This window comes from Alligator sinensis, unplaced genomic scaffold (assembly GCF_000455745.1).
Source record: "Alligator sinensis unplaced genomic scaffold, ASM45574v1 scaffold906_1, whole genome shotgun sequence".
Taxonomy (NCBI): domain Eukaryota; kingdom Metazoa; phylum Chordata; order Crocodylia; family Alligatoridae; genus Alligator; species Alligator sinensis.
Window position 1 is genome coordinate 635,131 of NW_005842560.1, and position 20,483 is coordinate 655,613.

General features: G+C 42.0%; 1 protein-coding gene across 1 annotated transcript in view; it reads right to left on the reverse strand.

Annotated features, from left to right (window-relative positions):
- The window catches only part of LOC102376729 (disks large homolog 2), a 519,043-nt gene that overhangs the window by 492,244 nt on the left and 6,316 nt on the right, over nucleotides 1-20,483 (reverse strand). The window contains exon 2 of the mRNA XM_025214018.1: nucleotides 5,701-5,870. Within this exon, the coding sequence (XP_025069803.1) occupies nucleotides 5,701-5,870 (170 nt within the window). The remainder of the gene's footprint in view (nucleotides 1-5,700; nucleotides 5,871-20,483) is intronic.

Genomic DNA, 20,483 nt, shown 5'->3' on the forward strand with positions numbered 1-20,483 from the left:
CCCCCGCCAGCTTCTAGTCTGAGGCAATGCAGGCATGGCACGTGCCTGCATTTCTGGGATGTCTGTCTAGTTACAAAACTTATTCAGCCTAGCCAGGTTAGACTAACCTGAAAAGATTGAATCGATTCAGGCTCAGACGTTTTTAATGTCTCCCTAGCCTATAAGGCAGGAGGGTTGCAAATTCTTGAATGCACACAGTCATATGTAACCATATTACTTTGATACCATTTGAAAACCTGGATGTATGTTAAGCAGTTAACATACATCTTCATCCATCTCTGTTCCAAACAGTCTCATGGAAGAGGGGCTATCTACTGGCAGTCTTTTTACCCCATGTAACAGATGCTGAACTGTTTTGCCTTTAAAATATATTGGTAATATTCTGGCTTCAGTCCTGCTGCTAGATACAGAAGTCATGACCCTGTGCATTATGGAAAATTATTTTATGGGCCATCCATCCCTAGTAAAACTAATTTGTAGAAAACATTAAACATTTTATACTCAGTACCTCCAAAAATATCCCCCAAGTCTTACATACCTACGTTGAAATTAAATGCATTTCTGTCTTTATGTCCTGTAAAATCCCTTATTTATAGCTTTCAAACATTGACAGGTATAACATACTGCCCATAAACACACAAGCACAGCAGGTGACCTTCCAATTTAGGTAATGTTGTAGAGGACAAGACTCAAGTTTTATGTGGCACATTCTCAGCACAGTGAATAAAGAAGTCAACAGTACATTTATGAAGAAAGAAAAGGCAAAAGAGTATTTTAAAGATATCTGTTATAGTACATTTAGCATTGCACTATCCTTCTTATAAAAATGCACTTAGTTTTACTTGTTGAGAATAAGGTGAGCATTTACAAGTCTCTCTGGGTATACAAATACTAACTGGTATCTATGGCTCCTGGCAGTGATATCCACAGGCAAATTACATTGTGACTAATTTACTCCACGAGTTGTCCCTCAAGATTTAATTCACTGTTTATAAGAATTTGAAATATCCAGGTAAAAATACCACAGACTTAAAAATATCAGTTTCAAATTTTTCAACCACAAACACACATACCAAATATATTGGGGGGTGGGCAAACTGTAGCCACAAAGATACCTTCAACTGCCAGACAATTTAGATGGGGCACCTGAAGTAAAAAGAAATAGCTAACTAAAAACATTTCTTTCTCTATTGTTTTACTATTGATTTTTGATTCTTCTCATTTAACAGAAAATTAGTATTTGATCTGAGGCCCTGTGTGCAGATCTCACCAGTTTGTGTCCTCTGGCTCTCAGCTTTGCTAAGATAGCAAGCAGGGTTAGCCTTGCAGCTTGAAGGGTTAGGAAGTTTGGCCACCTCACTGTGTGTGTGCGCGCATGCGCGCACACACACACACAGAGGCATATGCATATGACATACATATATGTATACGTGTGTGTGTATGTGTGTGTGTGTATAAAGCTTGTTATACAAAAATGCATGTGTAGAGTGACAAAGATGGATAAAATGAGGAATACTTACAGCAAAGTATCAGTGAAGGTAGTAGAGGCATCTAAGAAAGTGCAAGAGAGGAGACTGGCATGCCATGGGCATGTGCAACGGAGTCTGGAAGAATATGTGGGAAAAGAAAGGCACTACCAGGGAGAAGAGAAAGAGGAAGACTGAAGATGAGATGGAGTGAGATAGTGAGGAGGGACATGAGAGAGAAGGAGTTGGAAGAAAAAGATATGTATGACTGAGCCAGGATCTGCAAGAGCAACCCCATTTAGATGGAACAAGAGAGGGAAGAAGAAGAAAATACAAAGTTTCCTGACATACATTCCTTTATAAGAAACTTTTTGTTTAAGAAGCTTTAGATAAGACTTTTCTAATACATACACACACCATATTTTCTTGCATATAACACTCACTTTTTCCCCCAAAACCAAGTGCTGGAAACTGGAGTGTACAATACAGTAGGAGTACTTTCTACTGCTTATGGGGTAAAACCAAAGTAAAATCTAGGATCCACAGGGAGCGGAACAGTGATCAGGTTTGGCTTCCTATCTGCTGCTACTCAGGTATTTATTACAAGTAGACATCTTTTTTTCTTTATTCTGCCTATCAAAAACAAGGTGTGTATCTTATTCCAGGGTGTAGCGTATGCAAGAAAATACAGTAACAGATACATATATACTTATGTCAGAAACTAGCTGTTGAGCTCTGGATGCAAGGAGTGTTCTAAAACAGAACAATACAAATTATATGGGTATATCTGTATATCTATATCTAGATACAGATACAGATATTTATGCTTCCTGCATTTCCTCTGGCTTCCTTCTCATGTACTATACAGAAGCTATGGAAGCAAAAAACATTGTCCTTGCCAGGAGCTGGTTATTCTACTTTAACTTTTTAAAACTAATTTCTAGTTATTCCCTCTCAGAAATGCTAAAATAGAAAAATAGACACTTAGCTCTTAACAATAGAATTGTATATTTTACACGTACATTGACAACATTTTACAGAAGCAGGACATTGGCTGCCATGCTTTCCCTGCTTTACCAGTGGCAGGTTAAGGTGCTGGGTCTATGCTGTGTCAGGGTTGAGGGTGGTCTTATGCATAAGCTTAGATTATGCTTGTATGGGATGGTTTGGATAGGGATCCTGCCTCAGGCAGGGGGTTGGACTAGATGATCTCTGAGGCTAAGGACAGACATTCAAAAAGCCCGAACCTGAATTGATTCAATCTTTGCAGGTTAGTCTAACCTGCAGAGATTGAACCAATTTGCAAGTGAATAGACATTCCCTTTTGATTCTGGAAATGCAGGCATATGTCTACAGTGGCTCAGGCCAGAAGCTGGTGGATGCTAGAAGGAGCCCTCCCTTCCCTTCTGCAGCAACTGCAGGGCTGGAGGGAAGCTGAACGGGGGCGGTGGGGGGAAGGGGAGGGTGGCCAGGCTAGGGTGGCCATCATAAAGGACAGTCCAGTTGTCCTCTGTCCTCTATTGATACGAAACCCGATGCCTTTATGCCCTCTATTTTTCTCTTCAAGAAAAATAGAGGGCAGAAAGGTGTTGGGTTTTGTATCAACAGAAGACAGAGGACAGAGGACAGAGTAGCAGAAAACTGGAATGTCCTCTGATGGCCACCCTAGACCAGGCCCCAGCAGGCTGCTAACTAAGATTAGGGAGGGGTTTAACACCCCACCCTGGCCTACAGGGACCCTAGCCAGGGTGTGCTTGGGGGAGGAGGGGGGAAACAGCCCTTGCCAGGCTTGTCCCCAAGCCGGGGGGCATGGCCAGACACCAGCCAGGGCAGCACCTCAGGCAAGAGAGGCAGGTGAAGCAAGAAGATGGTGGGGCCATGATGGCTGGTCAACTCTGGCCATGCCACTGCCCCTGCCACTGAAGAGGGGGGGAGTTACCCTGACAGGGACTGCTCTGCCTAGCCAGGCAGACCCCAGATGTGGTTCCCAGGGGGAGAGGGTAGGTAGTGGGGAATAAACTCCCTCCCTGCCTTCTTAGCTTTAGGGAGCCATGCCAGGCTAGTGTCTGGCCAGACCCCCACCCCTGCTCCCACTAGAGAGCAGAGGGGCGGGGTCAGCCCTGCCATCTGGAGCAGACAGCACAGACTAGCCCACAGTATGAAATTTATGTGTGAATAGCTAAATCACATTAACAAACATGTACATGCACCAATGGACATCAAGACAATGTGTATCCATTGACGTGGGACTCACTTTAGTCCCATGTCAGTCCACCCACCCACGTCAAAATGTATTAGCGCATGCACATGTAGACAAATGCCTAAATCACTTTAATGCGCATTAGGCTAATGCACATTGAGTTTAGGCACGCGTAAAAGCACGTGTAGACACACCCATTCATAACAGTAGAACTATTAATTCAATATTTAAAGCAACAGGTAGTAAAACATCTTCAGTTTATCATACATGCCTTTCTTTTGTGTGTTTACTTGGTTGTGTACCAGTAGTAAAACGCATATCTATTTTCCAGCAATACACCCTAAATGAAACTATTTGGCAAGAATTTATTAGCAAAAGCTAATATTTTTTCACTTGCACAATGCAGTTACTGGGCCAATCACGCTAAATCATTTCTTAGTGTTACATCAAAAGCTGAAAAGATGTGTTACATGTAGTTTTCTTTAGCCTTAGGTACTCAAAAAGATGGCTAAACTACACACTTCTTTAATCCCACATCATTTAAAACAATGCTCCCTGAACTGTTTCAACTGAATATACATAGTGGCAGACCCAGAATAGGTTCTTTTGCATTTGAAAGTCCAATTAGTATTATTACAACATTCTGGATTCTCAGGGCAAAATTCTTCCCATAAATGCACATTTAATTGTTTGGGAATAGTAGGCATGATATTCTTAAATACTGATATGCAAGACTGGAGGGAGCAGCACTGTCTTTCAGTAGTCCATTGAACAATGTTTCAAGAAGTTTCAATGAATCACAGTAACCAAATATAATCTCAGAATGGCATCCAAAGTTTCCAAAATGCATTCTTTTAAAGGAAAGTTCTGTTGGTGCTACTGCCTATGCAAATTAAGAGACTGTTAAAAAAACAGCAATTTCATGTGAGAATAAGCAATGGGATTAAAAGAGTTTTTAAGAAATAAAAAGCATGTCTTCAGACAAAGTAACGAGAAACATTTTACATAAACATAGAATCGCTTTGGAACAGGTAATTTTATTTTCAGTTTTCCATAAAATACTGCGATTCAGAAAGTCTTTCCCTCCAGCAGCCAGAGAGTTCAGCAGCCAAAGACAATATGGTAGATTTATGTCTGTGGGCAGTGAAGGTTTCAACCTAGACGTCCATGGCATTTTGATGCAGGAAAAAATATTGCCTAATAAAGCATAGCCCTTCGATCTTGAGTATTCCTACTGCTTATCATTTCAACAATAGCTGTGGAAGAGAGAAACCTTTGGAAGGAGAAGTCAGAGGTGGTCATATGACCTTTTTGAAAGAAGAGGAATTCAAGACAGCCATATCCAACAGTGTCCTAAATTTAAAGGTAAATGCTGAAGCTTTAGCAGAGATAGGTTGAAAGATGGAGGAGTGTCTGACATTTTACAGACAGACATTTCTGCTGCATCCCTGTGTTTCTTTTGCAAGAACTGAACAGTTTTTGTAATCATCATTTTATAATCTAAAAAGGACCAGAGTTCCTTAATTACCTGAATTTTAAACATGCTATTACAAGGCTAACGACAGCTGCAGAGAAAACATGAAATCCTGAACTAATGTCCTTGCAGTCTAAAGGCAGACAAGGTTCTTTGGGTAAATGTGATATCTTTTATTACACCAACTAAATAGTTGGAAAAATTGTTCTCTGCAAGCTTTTGGGTACAGACACAGGCTCTCCCTGTGCCTGAAGAAGGGTGTTTGTACCCGAAAGCTTGCAAAGAACAATTTTTCCAACTATTTCACTGGTCTAATAAAAGATATCACATTTACCCAAAGAATCTTGTCTGCATATGTCCTTAGACCAACACAGCTACAACCAACAGCCCCAAAACTTGCAGTCCAGAAGCATTTCACTTCTGCTGTCAACACACAACAGCAGCTCAGCCAGTCTAAAACCCTTCAGGTTGAGGTACCAGGTAGAGTATAACAAAGAGTTAAATTATACAGCAAAGTGCAAAAAACGTCAAGACAAAAAGGTTCTCTTTTTCATGCTTACCCTTAGGGCCTTTGAACAGCTTGATCTCTACAACAGTCTCCAGAATAGGTCTTCTTCGACGAACATACAATCGCACAATGGAACCAGCCTCTTTTAGTGCCTCCACTGCTTTGCTGTGCGAGACTTCCGACACATCAAACTCATTCACCCGCAAGATACAATCATTGACCCTGCAAGGAAGAAAAAGAGCCAAAGATGTAGCAGGCTGCAACTGTTATTTTGAAATTAAGCACAATTCATTTGGTTGGTACCCTTATAAACTGAGCATCGCCTGCCAGGGATGCTTGTCAGTTCACAGGTCCAATGTAATGCATTCAGTAATTTCACAGGTTGACAGTAGATGATTAGCACACTTTGTCTGCTGAAAATGGCACACCTGGTTTTATCGGCAAGCTTAATCATTTGCACCCATGAATTACTGACTGGGTTTCCAAGGTTTTACCACAGTGAACCAAATAATAATAAATTTCCCTTCTGGTTCCTTGTGCTGCCTTCATCCTCTGTAGAGAAAGTCTTTTTTTAATGATCATGAAGTCACAGTGCGCATTATTAGCACTATGTTTATTCTAAAGGAAATCATTATTTATGCTAAAACACAAAAGCCAATAACCGTTCTTCATTCAAATCCCTCCTGAAACTTCATCTCTTGCATGCCTGCCAGTTTTACATCACTAAAGTAAAAAATTACTGTTACGCATAAATCAGATATTTAAAAGCCAGTAATGTTCATTGCTAAATAAATCCTTTGAGTAAGATCTCTTTTTGCTTATGTTTTCCTAATGGCTGTTTCAGTTTTAAGGCCTGTGGGGTAGCTTTGTTTCTGCAGCTAAGTTTGTACAATTCTGAGCAAACTGTTTCTCTTACAGTCTTATACAGCCACAATTACCACAGCATCTGCAAGAAGTCTTTAATGGATTTATCCTCGGAAAATGTTTCTGTTGCAGGGAATCAGAACTCGTTGTAGAAGTAATATCTTTTATTAAACCAACTAGATTTTTGCAAAAAAAAATCTTGAATTGCAAGCTTGCGGGCACAAGCACCCTTTTCAGGCATAGGAGAAAAGACTGTAAAAGTTCTCCCAGGTAGAAATGAAAGTTCATATTTCATAGGAGATTTGAAGGTGTGGTAAAATCTCCTGTTTGGAACAGTTCATTTTATATGCAGATAAAGTTCGGTTGCAGGGAAGTACTATTATCCCCAAGTTATGGACGGGGAACTGAGGCATGGAGTTTCTGACGATGTCTAACCACAGATTTACCGTGCCAGACAGCAGCACCCCCAAACACACCACTTATGGGGGCTAAATCCTGCAATTGGAAGCAATGTACCAATCTTTCCACCACTGTAAGGGGCAGGCTAATTTGCATGGCCACTCAGCAATCTATAGTCATGCATGAGCAGAACGATATACAGCTTCCTGGTCAGGGGGTAGTCCATACAGAGCAGTACAGGACAGTGTGTTTAATTGACCTGTTGCCCAGCAAAGGCCACATCAACCCTGCAAACCTGTTCCTAGTATCATAGTGCTTAGGGTCGGAAGGGACCTAAACAGATCATAAGGTCTGACTCCCTGCTCCAGGCAGGAACGGGTGCCGGCGTCATATCACCCCAGCCAAATATCTGTCCAGCCTCCTCTTGAAGACCCCCAGGGTAGGAGACAGCACCACCTCCCTTAGGAGCCCATCCAGAGCCTGGCAGCCCTAACTGTAAAGTAAAAGTGACATTGTTGAAGTTCAGATAGAAGATCTGCAATATGAAGGGAAACTGAATGCACATTTCCCGAGAACCGGGTGGGCACTTTCACCACAGGACTATTATTCTTCTGTCTGCAGTTAATAAATAATAATTGCAAAGGATTCTGAAGAAATATTTAATAACTGCTGATATTAAAATTATCTGGTATCGCATATATAAGCTGCTTATGGCTGTCAGTTATGCTGTGAACTACCCTACACTACTTCTACTGGTTACAAGTAAACTTCTAAAGTCATCACCCTTCCTTTGTTATACCAGCCCCACAGTTTTGCTGACCCTTACAGGTCAATGGATGAAATTAGAGAGTATGATGTGTAAGCACAGAGGTACTAGAGTGACATACATGGCCTGTAAGTTGCCTGCCGTTTTGCATGACTGAAAGCAAGATGTATATACACACACAGCATACAAGAAACAAAGCTGAAATGGCAGCACTTGACCACAAAATAGAGAACGCAGGAAATATTCCAGTTGAGCGCATGTTTTTATATTTGATGTTTCAATCTGGAATCTGCTTATTCCTTTGTAGCATTCACACTTTGGAGCAGGATATTGTATCATGTGCTCAGAAGTTCTGCCGGGCTGAGGGGTATGGAGCATTACTAAAGTATAATGGGCTTGCCAGAAGCAGAGAGAGGTAGTTAGCCATGCTAGTCTGAAGTCAGGAAGAATGAAGGATAGAGGGATTACTTGGACTAATTCCCTAATAAAAGGATGTTTTAGTGTTCCTTGGGAGTTTTATAAAAAGTCTTTGGAACCAATATCATACCATAGAGTCAGGGTTTTGGAGGAAAGAAAACTTAGAGAGGAAAACTTTAATGTTACTTTTAACTGGCAGTTATTCTGACTTAGAAACAAGATGCACAATTAAAGGTTCCCTAATGACAGAGATCCATGCATGTGTAGTTTCTGGTTTTCATTCAAGAGCTGTATTTTCTGCTTTGCTTCAGTGCCAGAAATATTAATTTTCCAAATGTATAATTGTATTTTGTTTGGTTTGGCTGCCAAATTAACAGGTGCACTAATTTAAATTACTTTTTACCCCCCTTTGTAAATGAATCATTAATGCATCTTGTCATTGCTTTCTTTTTTAGAGAGACTAATTATTGAATTCCTGCTTCATCTTTCCCAACTTTTAATATCATTATGTTTGTAATACAATTGACATATACAATGAAAATATATCATTCTACTCAGTAAATGACTAGCAAAAAAAGAAAAAAAAGACTCTTAAAGCTCCCCACTAAAATGGGCTAAGAATTAAACTGTTTAAATTTATTCTCTGCCCTGTATATTGCATATTGTATTGTGCTTTAAAACAGTGGTTCTCAAACTTTTTACCTATGGCACCACTCCATAAGTTTTTTAGAATTTAGCAGCACTGCTGAGAAACACTGAGCTAATATTTAGCTGGTGCCAGGGGAGGGTGGCAGAAGCAGGGTCATTATGCCCTGCTCCTGGCCTTTACTTAAAGGTGCAAATGCAGCCCCTGCCACCATGGCTCCTGCCCCGGCAGCTGGCATGCTAGCGACTGGAGTAGCCCCTCCTGCTAACCCCGGGAGTTTGGGAACAGCGGGGGATGAACTGGGTTTAAGAGTGCAGCCCTGCATCTGCCCATGCACAGCAGTTTGCTGCTGGGAGGGCAAGAGTGGCCTGGGTGAGAACTACTGGGTGTCAGGGAGCCGCTGCCAGCGCTGCTTGACTGCGGTATCCTGGGACATGTGGCATCAGGCAGGAAGAGAGATCGCTTTCCTCCTGGCACAAGGGCTAGCTGCTGCAGCACCCTTGGGTGGGTCTCACAGCATGCTGGTTGAGAATCTCTGCTTTAAACATTGCTAAAGGCACCAAGGCAAATGCTCTACAATCCTGTACATCACCTGTATAAAAGGCACCCATCCTTGGCTAAGAGAGAAAGCACATCTTCTGGAAGAAGGTAGTAAACAGAGTAGTAGAACTTAACCTGCCTGAAACAGTAAGCTACACATTTTCTTCTCTTGCAAACAGCAAGGCCCTTTGGAAAGGGAGACAATTTGCATTGCAAGGGCGATATTTATGTGTAAAATCTGCCTTCTAAAGAAGCTCATATCTATGGAATTTAGCATAAAAGTCCTTTAACATGCAGACATGGATTGATGCTGTCATCACATTCAAAAAAGCAGGAATGAGAACACCAATCTGTTCACATTCCAGTATGACCGAACACCAGTATGTACCAGTTGCAAAAACACTGTATGTCGAAAAGTAATATGGGGAGAATTGTTCAGCATTGTCTTTGGTCTTCTCAGATGAAGCTGATAATGTTAGGCACCCCAACACCATCCCCTATCTGTAAGATTCTCTATCCCTTCCAAACTGCTCCAAGCTGACTACAGATTTTCTTTTACCAGCTCATTTCTCAAGTTCATGAAGGTCTACAGAATTTTTTCTGGCATCAATACAAAGTTTCAGTTGATATCTGAAGCATCAGAATCAATAGGCACCTCTGAGATAAGTGCCAGAGGACACAAAGGCCCCTAAAAAGGGATTCTGTTTTCTTTTTAGTGAAGAGATAGGTATTTGCAGTTGTGCTTGGATGAAGTTCTCAGGGGTAGTTAAACTAACTCTGGCCATCCTGGATTTGCTTACCTCATTATATGGCTAAGGAAATTGAACATAATGCTAACTGTGTTTTAAAGCATTGACAGTTAACGGAAGCAAAAAGGTAAAATAAAAACCAGCTAAACAATAAAAGATGCAGAAGCTGAAGAAATGGCATATCACATAGAGGGTGACATCCTCATTTCTAGATTTTGATCATTTTTTTTCACAACGTTTTCAGGGATAATGGCTTGGATAACTGTATATTTAAACATAACAAGGAGTTTTCTTGGGAAACAAGTAGTTTTGGGTTTTTTTTTAACATGTTGTTTACATTTGTACAGTACCTACCACAATGAGACTCCATACTTTGCAACAGTGATATGAATATTAAATGATGATAATAACCTTAGCAAAAATACAACCATTTTGAATTTGGGAGTAATGTTCAAAGAATGAAGAATGGTCACAGTTTTAAACCCATCATTCAAAGTCATTATTATATTCTCAGTCACTGTAAAGTGTTTGGTAAACTATTTTCCCAGCCTTACTAAGTGTTAATGTTACTTATGCCCATACTAGATATTTATACACAGGTTTTACACAAAGCTAAAGCCTTCCCGTGCACCAGCATATAGCTTGTCATTTTATAGATGTAGAGGTGCAGGTACCAAACAGTGTGCACTCTGAACCAAGAAAGAAATGTGCACTTTAATGTAAGACTGAAAGACACGTCTCCAAAAGAACAAATGTCCTGAGAGTGTGAGACAAATACAGAGGTTCATTCTAGCACACAACATCCAAGTGGAAAAAACTGTTTAATCCAGCCATCCTGCATTTTCACGAGAAGCCACGAGAAACAGATTTCAGAACAACAATACTGTTACTGTTGCCAAATCGTTCTGGTGCTTTTTGAAGTGCTGCTTCCATAGTAACTGTAGAAATTAAAGGGGTTTTTAATCTCTTATAGGTCCTCAATAAAACTGGTTCATAAATGTCCGAAATACCAAAAGAGGGCAAGCTCTCTCTCAAACAGTAGGCAACCATCAATCCTTCTGGATCATGGTGTACGTATGAGCGGTCACCAGGACCATCAACATGTACGCCCTGACAGAAGTATGGAGGAGTGGAGGCTGCCCAGACCTCCCATCTCCCCTTTAGAAAGTATGCAAAGGCTAAATGGTATCCAGGCATCAGGTGCCTTGATGGCAATAGTTGTATGCATGTCTGGGGAAAAAAAAATAGTAGACAAGGATTCTACCGCTGAACCACAACAGCAGGCGAAAGCTCTTTTTAAGTCATAGCTAATAATCTTTTATACCAAGGATGCTCAACCCCCAGGCCATGGACCAAATCCAGCCCCCAGTGCAGAGTTAACTGGGTCTGTGGGGCTTCCCAAGGCTCCATGGGATGCCCTGCCAGCCAAGGCCTTGAACTCTAGGATCAGGTACACAGAGCTCGATCATGGTGCATGGGGCTGGACAGAGGCAACGCGGGGTGCTGGGGCCCTGATCCCACTGCAAGGATCCGAGCAGAGGTAGCACGCTGCACCAGGACTCCAATCCTAGCATATGGAGCAGGCAGAGGTGGTGCAGTGCCTCAAAGACAGATCCCGGGGTACAGAGGTGGCATGGAGCCCAATCCCAGCGTGCAGAGCTGGGTGGAGGTAGCGCAGGGCCCAGAGCCCAAGTCTTGGCACACAGAGGTGACACGGGGCCCCAAGACCCAATCCCAGCATGCAACACAGCACAGGGTCCAACCCAGCCCACAGACTGGCCACATACCACTAATCAGGCCGGTGCGGCCAAAAGACGGAGCACCACTGTTTTATACCAATTAAGTCCTAAGAAATTCTAGACAATAAGAGTTCTCAAAACTATTCTTAAAATGCAGAAATTTAATTTCTAGGACCTAAAAAGGTAATCTTGGCATAACAGATGCTACAGCTTCACAAAGATCCTGCCAAAATTTACTTTGAGTGATAAAGAGATTATTTTCAGTAAAAGCAATTCAGAATTAGAAATCTTTTGGAGATTGCAGGCATCATGGACTCATACAGAACAATGGCAGATGGGTCTTTGAAAATTTTTGAAGTGCTGCTTCCATAGTAACTGTAGAAATTAAAGGGGTTTTTAATCTCTTATAGGTCCTCAATAAAACTGGTTCATAAATGTCCGAAATACCAAAAGAGGGCAAGCTCTCTCTCAAACAGTAGGCAACCATCAATCCTTCTGGATCATGGTGTACGTATGAGCGGTCACCAGGACCATCAACATGTACGCCCTGACAGAAGTATGGAGGAGTGGAGGCTGCCCAGACCTCCCATCTCCCCTTTAGAAAGTATGCAAAGGCTAAATGGTATCCAGGCATCAGGTGCCTTGATGGCAATAGTTGTATGCATGTCTGGGGAAAAAAAAATAGTAGACAAGGATTCTACCGCTGAACCACAACAGCAGGCGAAAGCTCTTTTTAAGTCATAGCTAATAATCTTTTATACCAAGGATGCTCAACCCCCAGGCCATGGACCAAATCCAGCCCCCAGTGCAGAGTTAACTGGGTCTGTGGGGCTTCCCAAGGCTCCATGGGATGCCCTGCCAGCCAAGGCCTTGAACTCTAGGATCAGGTACACAGAGCTCGATCATGGTGCATGGGGCTGGACAGAGGCAACGCGGGGTGCTGGGGCCCTGATCCCACTGCAAGGATCCGAGCAGAGGTAGCACGCTGCACCAGGACTCCAATCCTAGCATATGGAGCAGGCAGAGGTGGTGCAGTGCCTCAAAGACAGATCCCGGGGTACAGAGGTGGCATGGAGCCCAATCCCAGCGTGCAGAGCTGGGTGGAGGTAGCGCAGGGCCCAGAGCCCAAGTCTTGGCACACAGAGGTGACACGGGGCCCCAAGACCCAATCCCAGCATGCAACACAGCACAGGGTCCAACCCAGCCCACAGACTGGCCACATACCACTAATCAGGCCGGTGCGGCCAAAAGACGGAGCACCACTGTTTTATACCAATTAAGTCCTAAGAAATTCTAGACAATAAGAGTTCTCAAAACTATTCTTAAAATGCAGAAATTTAATTTCTAGGACCTAAAAAGGTAATCTTGGCATAACAGATGCTACAGCTTCACAAAGATCCTGCCAAAATTTACTTTGAGTGATAAAGAGATTATTTTCAGTAAAAGCAATTCAGAATTAGAAATCTTTTGGAGATTGCAGGCATCATGGACTCATACAGAACAATGGCAGATGGGTCTTTGAAAATATGCCCTAATTATAATTCACAGCATAATATGCATCATGGTTTGTACCATGAAATCAAGATAGCTTTTGTGCACTAGTATTAACTGGAAGAGAAAGAGAGAGAGAAGGAAAGAGAGAGAGTCCCATCTTCTCCACTCTGACCAGAATTGAGTAAATTATTAAAATATTTGCTTAATTTTAAGCACATAAGTAATTCCACACCCCTTCATCCAAACACTCACACAGGTGTTTAAGTGTGTACTTAAATCTATGGAAATCAATGGAATCATAAATTCGCCTAAGGACTTTGCTCACCAGCAACCAGATTGAATTGTTAATTCTGCCCATAGAGCTCTGGTTCAAATATGTACTTTAGCACACTGAAGATGCTTCAAACAGCTTTTGTACCTTTAGCTAAGGCAGGTGTGTCAAACATACAGCTCACGGACTGCTTCCAGCCAATGGACCTACTCTATCCAGCCCACCGATCTACCACCATGGCTGGGGGGAGTGGCATGTCTGAGAATCTGGGGCTCTCAGACACCAGTGGATATGGCAGTCAGTGGCAGGAGCACAAGCAAAGGCTGGCACAGCCCCAGTCACCACCCAGGCACTTCACTTATCGATGCTGCCAAGGATCTGCCTCCCTGGACACCAGCTGCCACTGTGTCCAGTGCTGAAGCTGGAGCTGGAGCTGGAGTTGGAGCATGAGGTGATGACAGCTCCAGCTCCAGCTCCAGTTCCAGTTCCAGCTCCAGCACAACACATGCAGCAGGAGCTAGAGCCACTGCCACATGGCTCAGAGCCAGAGTTGCCACCACTGCCACAATTTCTGGGTTGGAGCCACTGCTGCCACCAGCACTACCACAGTTTCCTCATGCTCTGGGATGGATCTAGCTCAGGGCACAAGGTGAGTATGACACCCTTGAGTTGAGCTATGAAAGACTGGTCAGCAAATGAGTTAAAAACCAAGGTTGGTAATGGTGTTAAAGCTAACCACAATGATGTCAGGAAAATGGGAAAGATCCATCCTTCAGAGGAAACATATGGGATAATGTTAAAGCTTTCCATGTAGGAAGTAACTTTTGAAGAAGGAATTTCATTAGCATAAGGAAAGGGATTATCCTTAAAGTTTCTCATTGTTTCTCTGCTCTTGAGCTTCTTGCTAGTAACTTCCTAAGCCCTTCTGCTACAGATGTGAAGAACAGTACAGACATCCTTGAAAAGCTTCATAATCACTTGACAATTGTATTGGAAGATGTGTCTCACAAAAATAGATTGTAGTATTTAGATAATTCAGTTGGGGGGTATTTACTTATACCTATGCAGAAATTTTAGCTAAAATATATGATCGCTGTTTGTTTATTTTTACCTCTACATTTCTTATTTGGGTTTATAAGTTTGATGTCTGCTCTTGTAGAGTTGGAAGGTCAGAGATATATGTTGAGAAATACAATGGAGATCACATCCCTTATTCCACATTCTTACTTGAGATCAGAGCACTTTTTATTGCTCATTGCAGAAGAGCATGTAGCAATTGCATATTGAAGCCAAGAATTACATTTGTCCTAATATAAATGCACCAGAATAGCAAAGGCCATAGGGATCCTGGATTTGAACTAACTTGGATGAATAATGTGGAAGTAGACACTGGGAATGGTGGTGATCACTCAGTATATATCTAAGCTGAACAATATGGAGGAAGCAGCATAGAGATAAGTAACATAGCAGAATAAGTTAGCACAGCATCAGAGTCTGGTATCAGAAGCAGTTTTGTTGCAAAAGCACAGAGCTCCACATGGGGTAATTTGCCTTGTTGAGAAGCAGTTGTCCACACAGAGCCAAAGCTAAACTGTTTCCAGTATCAGAGCTAGCTCTCAGTCATCTGTCCACCCCATACCTAATACAGACAACACTGATCACAGTAACTCCAAATTATCAGTGATTCTTGCTTGAAACAGGGAACACCGAAACAGCATAGGGAACCACAAGGCTAGCACTGAGAGCACTTTGGATCAACGAATGCTGCACGCAGAATGCTTTGGGCCAGACCTCAGTCGAATCTCTCTCTCCTGGGCTCCAAGGAACAACAAAGGGCTGCAGCGTTCTCAGCACATCACAGATATTAGAGTCAGCACATTGCACCCAGACTGATCTGCAGCTTCTGAGCTAGCCAGCTCTGCTATAGCCAAATAAAATTAGTGTGCTTCTGACTGCAGAACAGCCAGGACTAATGGAGACCATTTTGGAGGAGGCCTGGCTTTCAGCTGTCTTCTGCAGAAACCTGGAATTGATACAGATTTCATTTATTCTTTGGTCAAAGCTTTAAAGTCAATAAAAAATGACTGTTATCTAAGAGGCAAATGGTGAGTAAATCACTAGCTATGAGACAGGCAACATAAGTAATACTGGATAGTACTAAAAAAAAAAGCAGCCTTCAATAAATTATTTTTTTCTATTGTACATTTTGTACTCTGATTAGCCCTCTAAACATGTAATTTCATTCTTTTAATGTTCACCAGAGCAAATAATGTAAGCAGCAGCACAAGAGACAAATCAATGGGACTGATGATGATTTAATTATTTTTTCTTAAAGAACACAACAGCCTATCAAAACAGGTACAGTACATAGCTTGAGGGGGGGGGGAAGGGTGAATCAATCCAAGTCACAAGAGAGAACATTAGATCTTTCTTATTCAAATCCAGGAGCCCTAAGGCCTTTGCTATTCTGGTGCATTTATATTAGGGAAAATGCAATTCCTGGCTTCAATTGGTACACTCTCTTCTGCAAAGAGCAATAAAAAATGTTCTGATCTCAAGTAAGAATGTGGAATAAGGGATGTGATCTCCATTGTATTTCTCAACATATATCTCTGACCTTCCAACTCTACGAGAGCAGACATCACACCTATAAACCCACTTAAGAAATGTAGAGGTAAGATTAAACAAACAGCGATCATATTTTAGCTAAAATTTCTTCATACGTATAAATAAATACCCCTTCCCCCTCCCTCTGAATCATCTAAATAATCTATTTTTGTGAGACACATCTTCCAATACACAGAAGAAACTCCCATTTATACAAAGGCCTCTTTCCACTGTGCTGACTTTATAAAGTATGAGAAAACTGAACTCAGTCTGATCTAAGACCATTCTGCATTGCCAGAGTAATTTATAAAGGTCTTGGCACAAATTAGGAGTCCCAAGCTGGGGAGTTCTGGGACTCATTTTCAGTATTTTATTATGTCTGTCAGTTGAAGGAGAAGAGTCAAGAACATATACAACAAGCTGGGTGGATTTGTCAGCCAAATACTACCCCAGTGCCTGTATATTGTATGGTTAAGGTCCAAGACATATTATGGAACAGATTATGGAAAGAATGTGCTAAAGACCATGCAGTTACTAGCATGGACAAAATGATTCAGCACATGACACCACTTTCCTGAAATTCTGTGAAAAGCTTATGCCTGAGTTATTTAAAATAAATGCATAGTTGTTGCTAGAATATGAGAAAAAGCAGAAAGACAGCTAATACCTAATGAAGATCCAGTACGTGAAGTAGCATATTTAATTCAGGCTTCCACCATCCATATAAACAAAAGCAGTGTGCTCTCTACAGACAACTGAATCCTAAAGATTATGAACCCCGTATTGTATTTGTGGGAGAAATGTTGAAATCTTCCCTTATTCTCTGAATTCTTTTACTGATAGGATTAACTTAATGCAACATAATACTTAGGAAAAAAAATATGAATTTGTTATTAGATGCCAAACAGATAATCAATTCCCAGGTCTTCTACTGATTTCCTGTGTGTCCTTGAGTCAGCTGCTTCACCTCTTGGTACTACAGTTTTCCATCTCTAAAATGGGTCCTAGAAATACTTCCCTTCTCTCCCTCCTCTATTTTCTCTGATTTATTTTGTGTGGTGGGGTTGTGTTTTTTCACCATCCCATCCCAAATGACAGTTCATCCTAATGGAAGGCCTTCAGGCAATACCTACTGCAATAGCAATAAATACTCCATTCTCATGGGTCAGGTATCCAGGTTGTGGCCGTATTGGTCTAGAGGCAAAAGCAATCAGGACATGTGGTCCAGGTGGTATCTTTTATTAGACCAACTAGATTTTTAAAAAAAGATATCACCTCTACCACGAGTCCCGATTGCTTTTTCCATTCTAAAGGGTGCATCTATCCTTCTTGAAACCTCCTGATGCCCAAGGCATGCCCGGAAGCCAAAAACTTTTCTTGACACCCATATCCTCAGATGAATCTACGGAGTTTGCTGGAGGGATGAAAAGGAGGGAAGACAAATCTTTGTCACCTTATCACATTTACAGTCCCTCAAACATAGACCTGAGAAGAGAGACCTGATATTGGCTTGGATGAAAAAAAAGTGAAATCTCTCTAATTGACTGCACCTTGCTCTGGATCTGTGTTGTGGCCTTGGTACTCAAATGTAGTGTGGGCCTTTTATTGACTGGCTGCCTGTGGAGAACAGCCCTGTCTCCTTGCAGAGAATAACTCAGAAGGAAAGAGAGACAGAAGAGCCAGTTGTACAATAATTCAGGCTCCTTCCGTATCGCTGCAGTGTCCCATATGCTGTTCTCATTCCTACCACCAGCACCACCAGGGGACCTTCAGAAAGAGCCCATTTCACCAAAAGACAGCCGCTAAATGAGCTGAGTCCGAGTTGTGGATGTAGAGAAAGGTTCCACCGGACACCAATGAGCGACTACAGCACCACTTGCTGCAATGTACAGCTGAGACTTCAGAGTTCAATCTTCATTAAAAAGGTGTTGCTTTTATCATTAACTTGACTTACAAGCAAAAAAAAAAGAAAAAAAAGACTAGGCCTTTAAATGTAGATTTAAAGTGATGTTTTCATTCTAGCACATAGGTAGCCTCAAATTACCCAAATCCCTTGAGGAATACATCAAAGTTCTTTCAGGAGACTGCTGCATTATAGACAGTTTGATGGAGCTTGGAAATTATGAATTTACCCGCATGGACCCAAAATGTTTGCGCATATCTTATTACAATTAAAGCTTGCTAGGAGCTAAGATTTATGTAGCTTGCACAGGAAATTACAAATGTATTGCCTATTGCTATTGTGGCATTTGCTTATTGATTCTTTTTAATAATCCAGCTGTCAAAAGCTAATATAATGAAGTGCCATTCTATTAAAAATTCTTTATAAGAACCATGGAATTCACAGTACAAACCATTTGATGGTAATAACATCATCAACAATAATACCATAAGCAGCTCCTTATTGTAAGTAGGTGTCCCCTCCCCCCTTCCCCCCCGCCCACACACACACACAACATACAGATCATCTTCATCAGCTGCATATTGCATTTGTGACTTTAATTTTCTATTTTTGAATTTGGAGATGGAATCTAATACACTACATAATTAGCAATGGAAAAGCCACTGCAGCCCCTGGACCATGACAAGGTTTTCATGCAGGCGTTGTAACGTATTCCTGTTCACACAAATTCAGTATAGGATTTGTCCCAATTTTCCTTTAGGATGTCTTCAACGCAATTACAAGAATTCACTCCAGGCACAGAGTGCACAGGTAAAACCTCAGTCAGAGAGCAATTTCTCTCAATTTTAAAAATAACAATGAGAGCTTTCGGGGGTATTGCTACAGTGACTCTTCCATTAACCTCAATCATTCAGCACCGATGACGTAACACAAAAGATTATAAGTTCATCATAAAAGTTTCACCCTTGTATGTGTGTCTGCGGAGCTTCCTATTCAGCTCTGTTTGTGTACCACTTGTCTGAAGAGGTGTCATATGCTGAAAGGTGCCATCAGGTAAGTCTTGAATCCAAAGACAATCACTTCATAAAAAATGCAAAGTTGTACCCTGTGCTGGTTGTCAGGATCAGATGAAAAAGTCATGTGTCTACCCTGCAAGGAGACGGAGACTGTAGATACCTTTAAACTACCTAGTTTAGGTCCCAACCAAGATGCAGTAGCTGGCCTGCTACCGTCCCCAAGCTGGCTAAAGTAATGTTAGCAGTCACTGTGACTGCAGTTTAGACAACCCTCAGGGCCATGCTGCACGCTACCCTTAGGACAAGTTAATTGCACTTAAAATGCAAATGTCTGCACATTCAAGCTGTACAAGCTAAATGTAATCGTACTGTAGCAAAGTTAGGACTTTTTGTGGGGAAAGTATCTCCAGATCATACTAATGAACACGTGTTCAGCTACCATCAGACTGCTCCACGGTGAGCACAGCTCACTGTCAGTCCCAGCCCTGGTACCACTGTGGAGTCTTGAACTGGCTCCAATACAGTGCCAAGGCTGGGATGGACAATCAGCTGATTATTAGTTCCAGCCCCCGTACTGCACCGGAGTCTTGAACCAGCTCCAGCATGCTGCAGTCAAGTGATTGTCAGTCCCAGCCCCGAAACTGCACTGAAGTCTTGAACTGGCTCCCTGTGCCTCCCTGAACACATTGCCAATTGCAGAGACCCTCCCCACTAGTACTGGGGGCAGTGGCTGTCAGGCTAGGCAGCACTGGGCATGCAGTGGGGAGGGTGCAGGCTCCAAGCATAGGGGTTGCACATCCTCATAGGCAGAAATGCAAGCTGCGGCAGCCAACAGTAGATGGGGAGTGGGGCACAGACAACTCCATCCCTATCCAGAGCAACCTGAGATCATTGTAAGCATTAATATGAGACTGTTCAGAACACTTTCTAATTCTTAATCTGGCACAGTAATGCTTACTACATCTCAGATAAAACATGTGCCAAGTGTCCCATGTGACAAGGCCCTCAGCAATCAAGTCCTTTAAAGTACTGAAAGAAAAATGAAGTTAAAAGCTAAGTTGCATAGCCCAAGGGGTATCCCTACTTGAAAAGACAGGGGCTGAAACACTTATTGCCAACAGGTTATGACCATCAGAAGCAAGATGGTCAACAAAGACAACAAATGGGAACTGTGAGAGGTACTAGAGACGCAGGGCATCCTGGGCACAGAGCTTGCTAGGCAGTGTGTTTGTGGATTTCAATTCAAAGAAACTGTTTCTGTTTCTTTGGTATTCAGGGAAGCACGATTTTGTGTAAATTCTTATGTAATATGCATGATAATCTGGAACACGTCAATGATTTCACGTCATAGATTCATAGATGTTAGGATCAGAAGGGACCTCAACAGATCATCGAGTCCGACCCCCTGCATAGGCAGGAAAGAG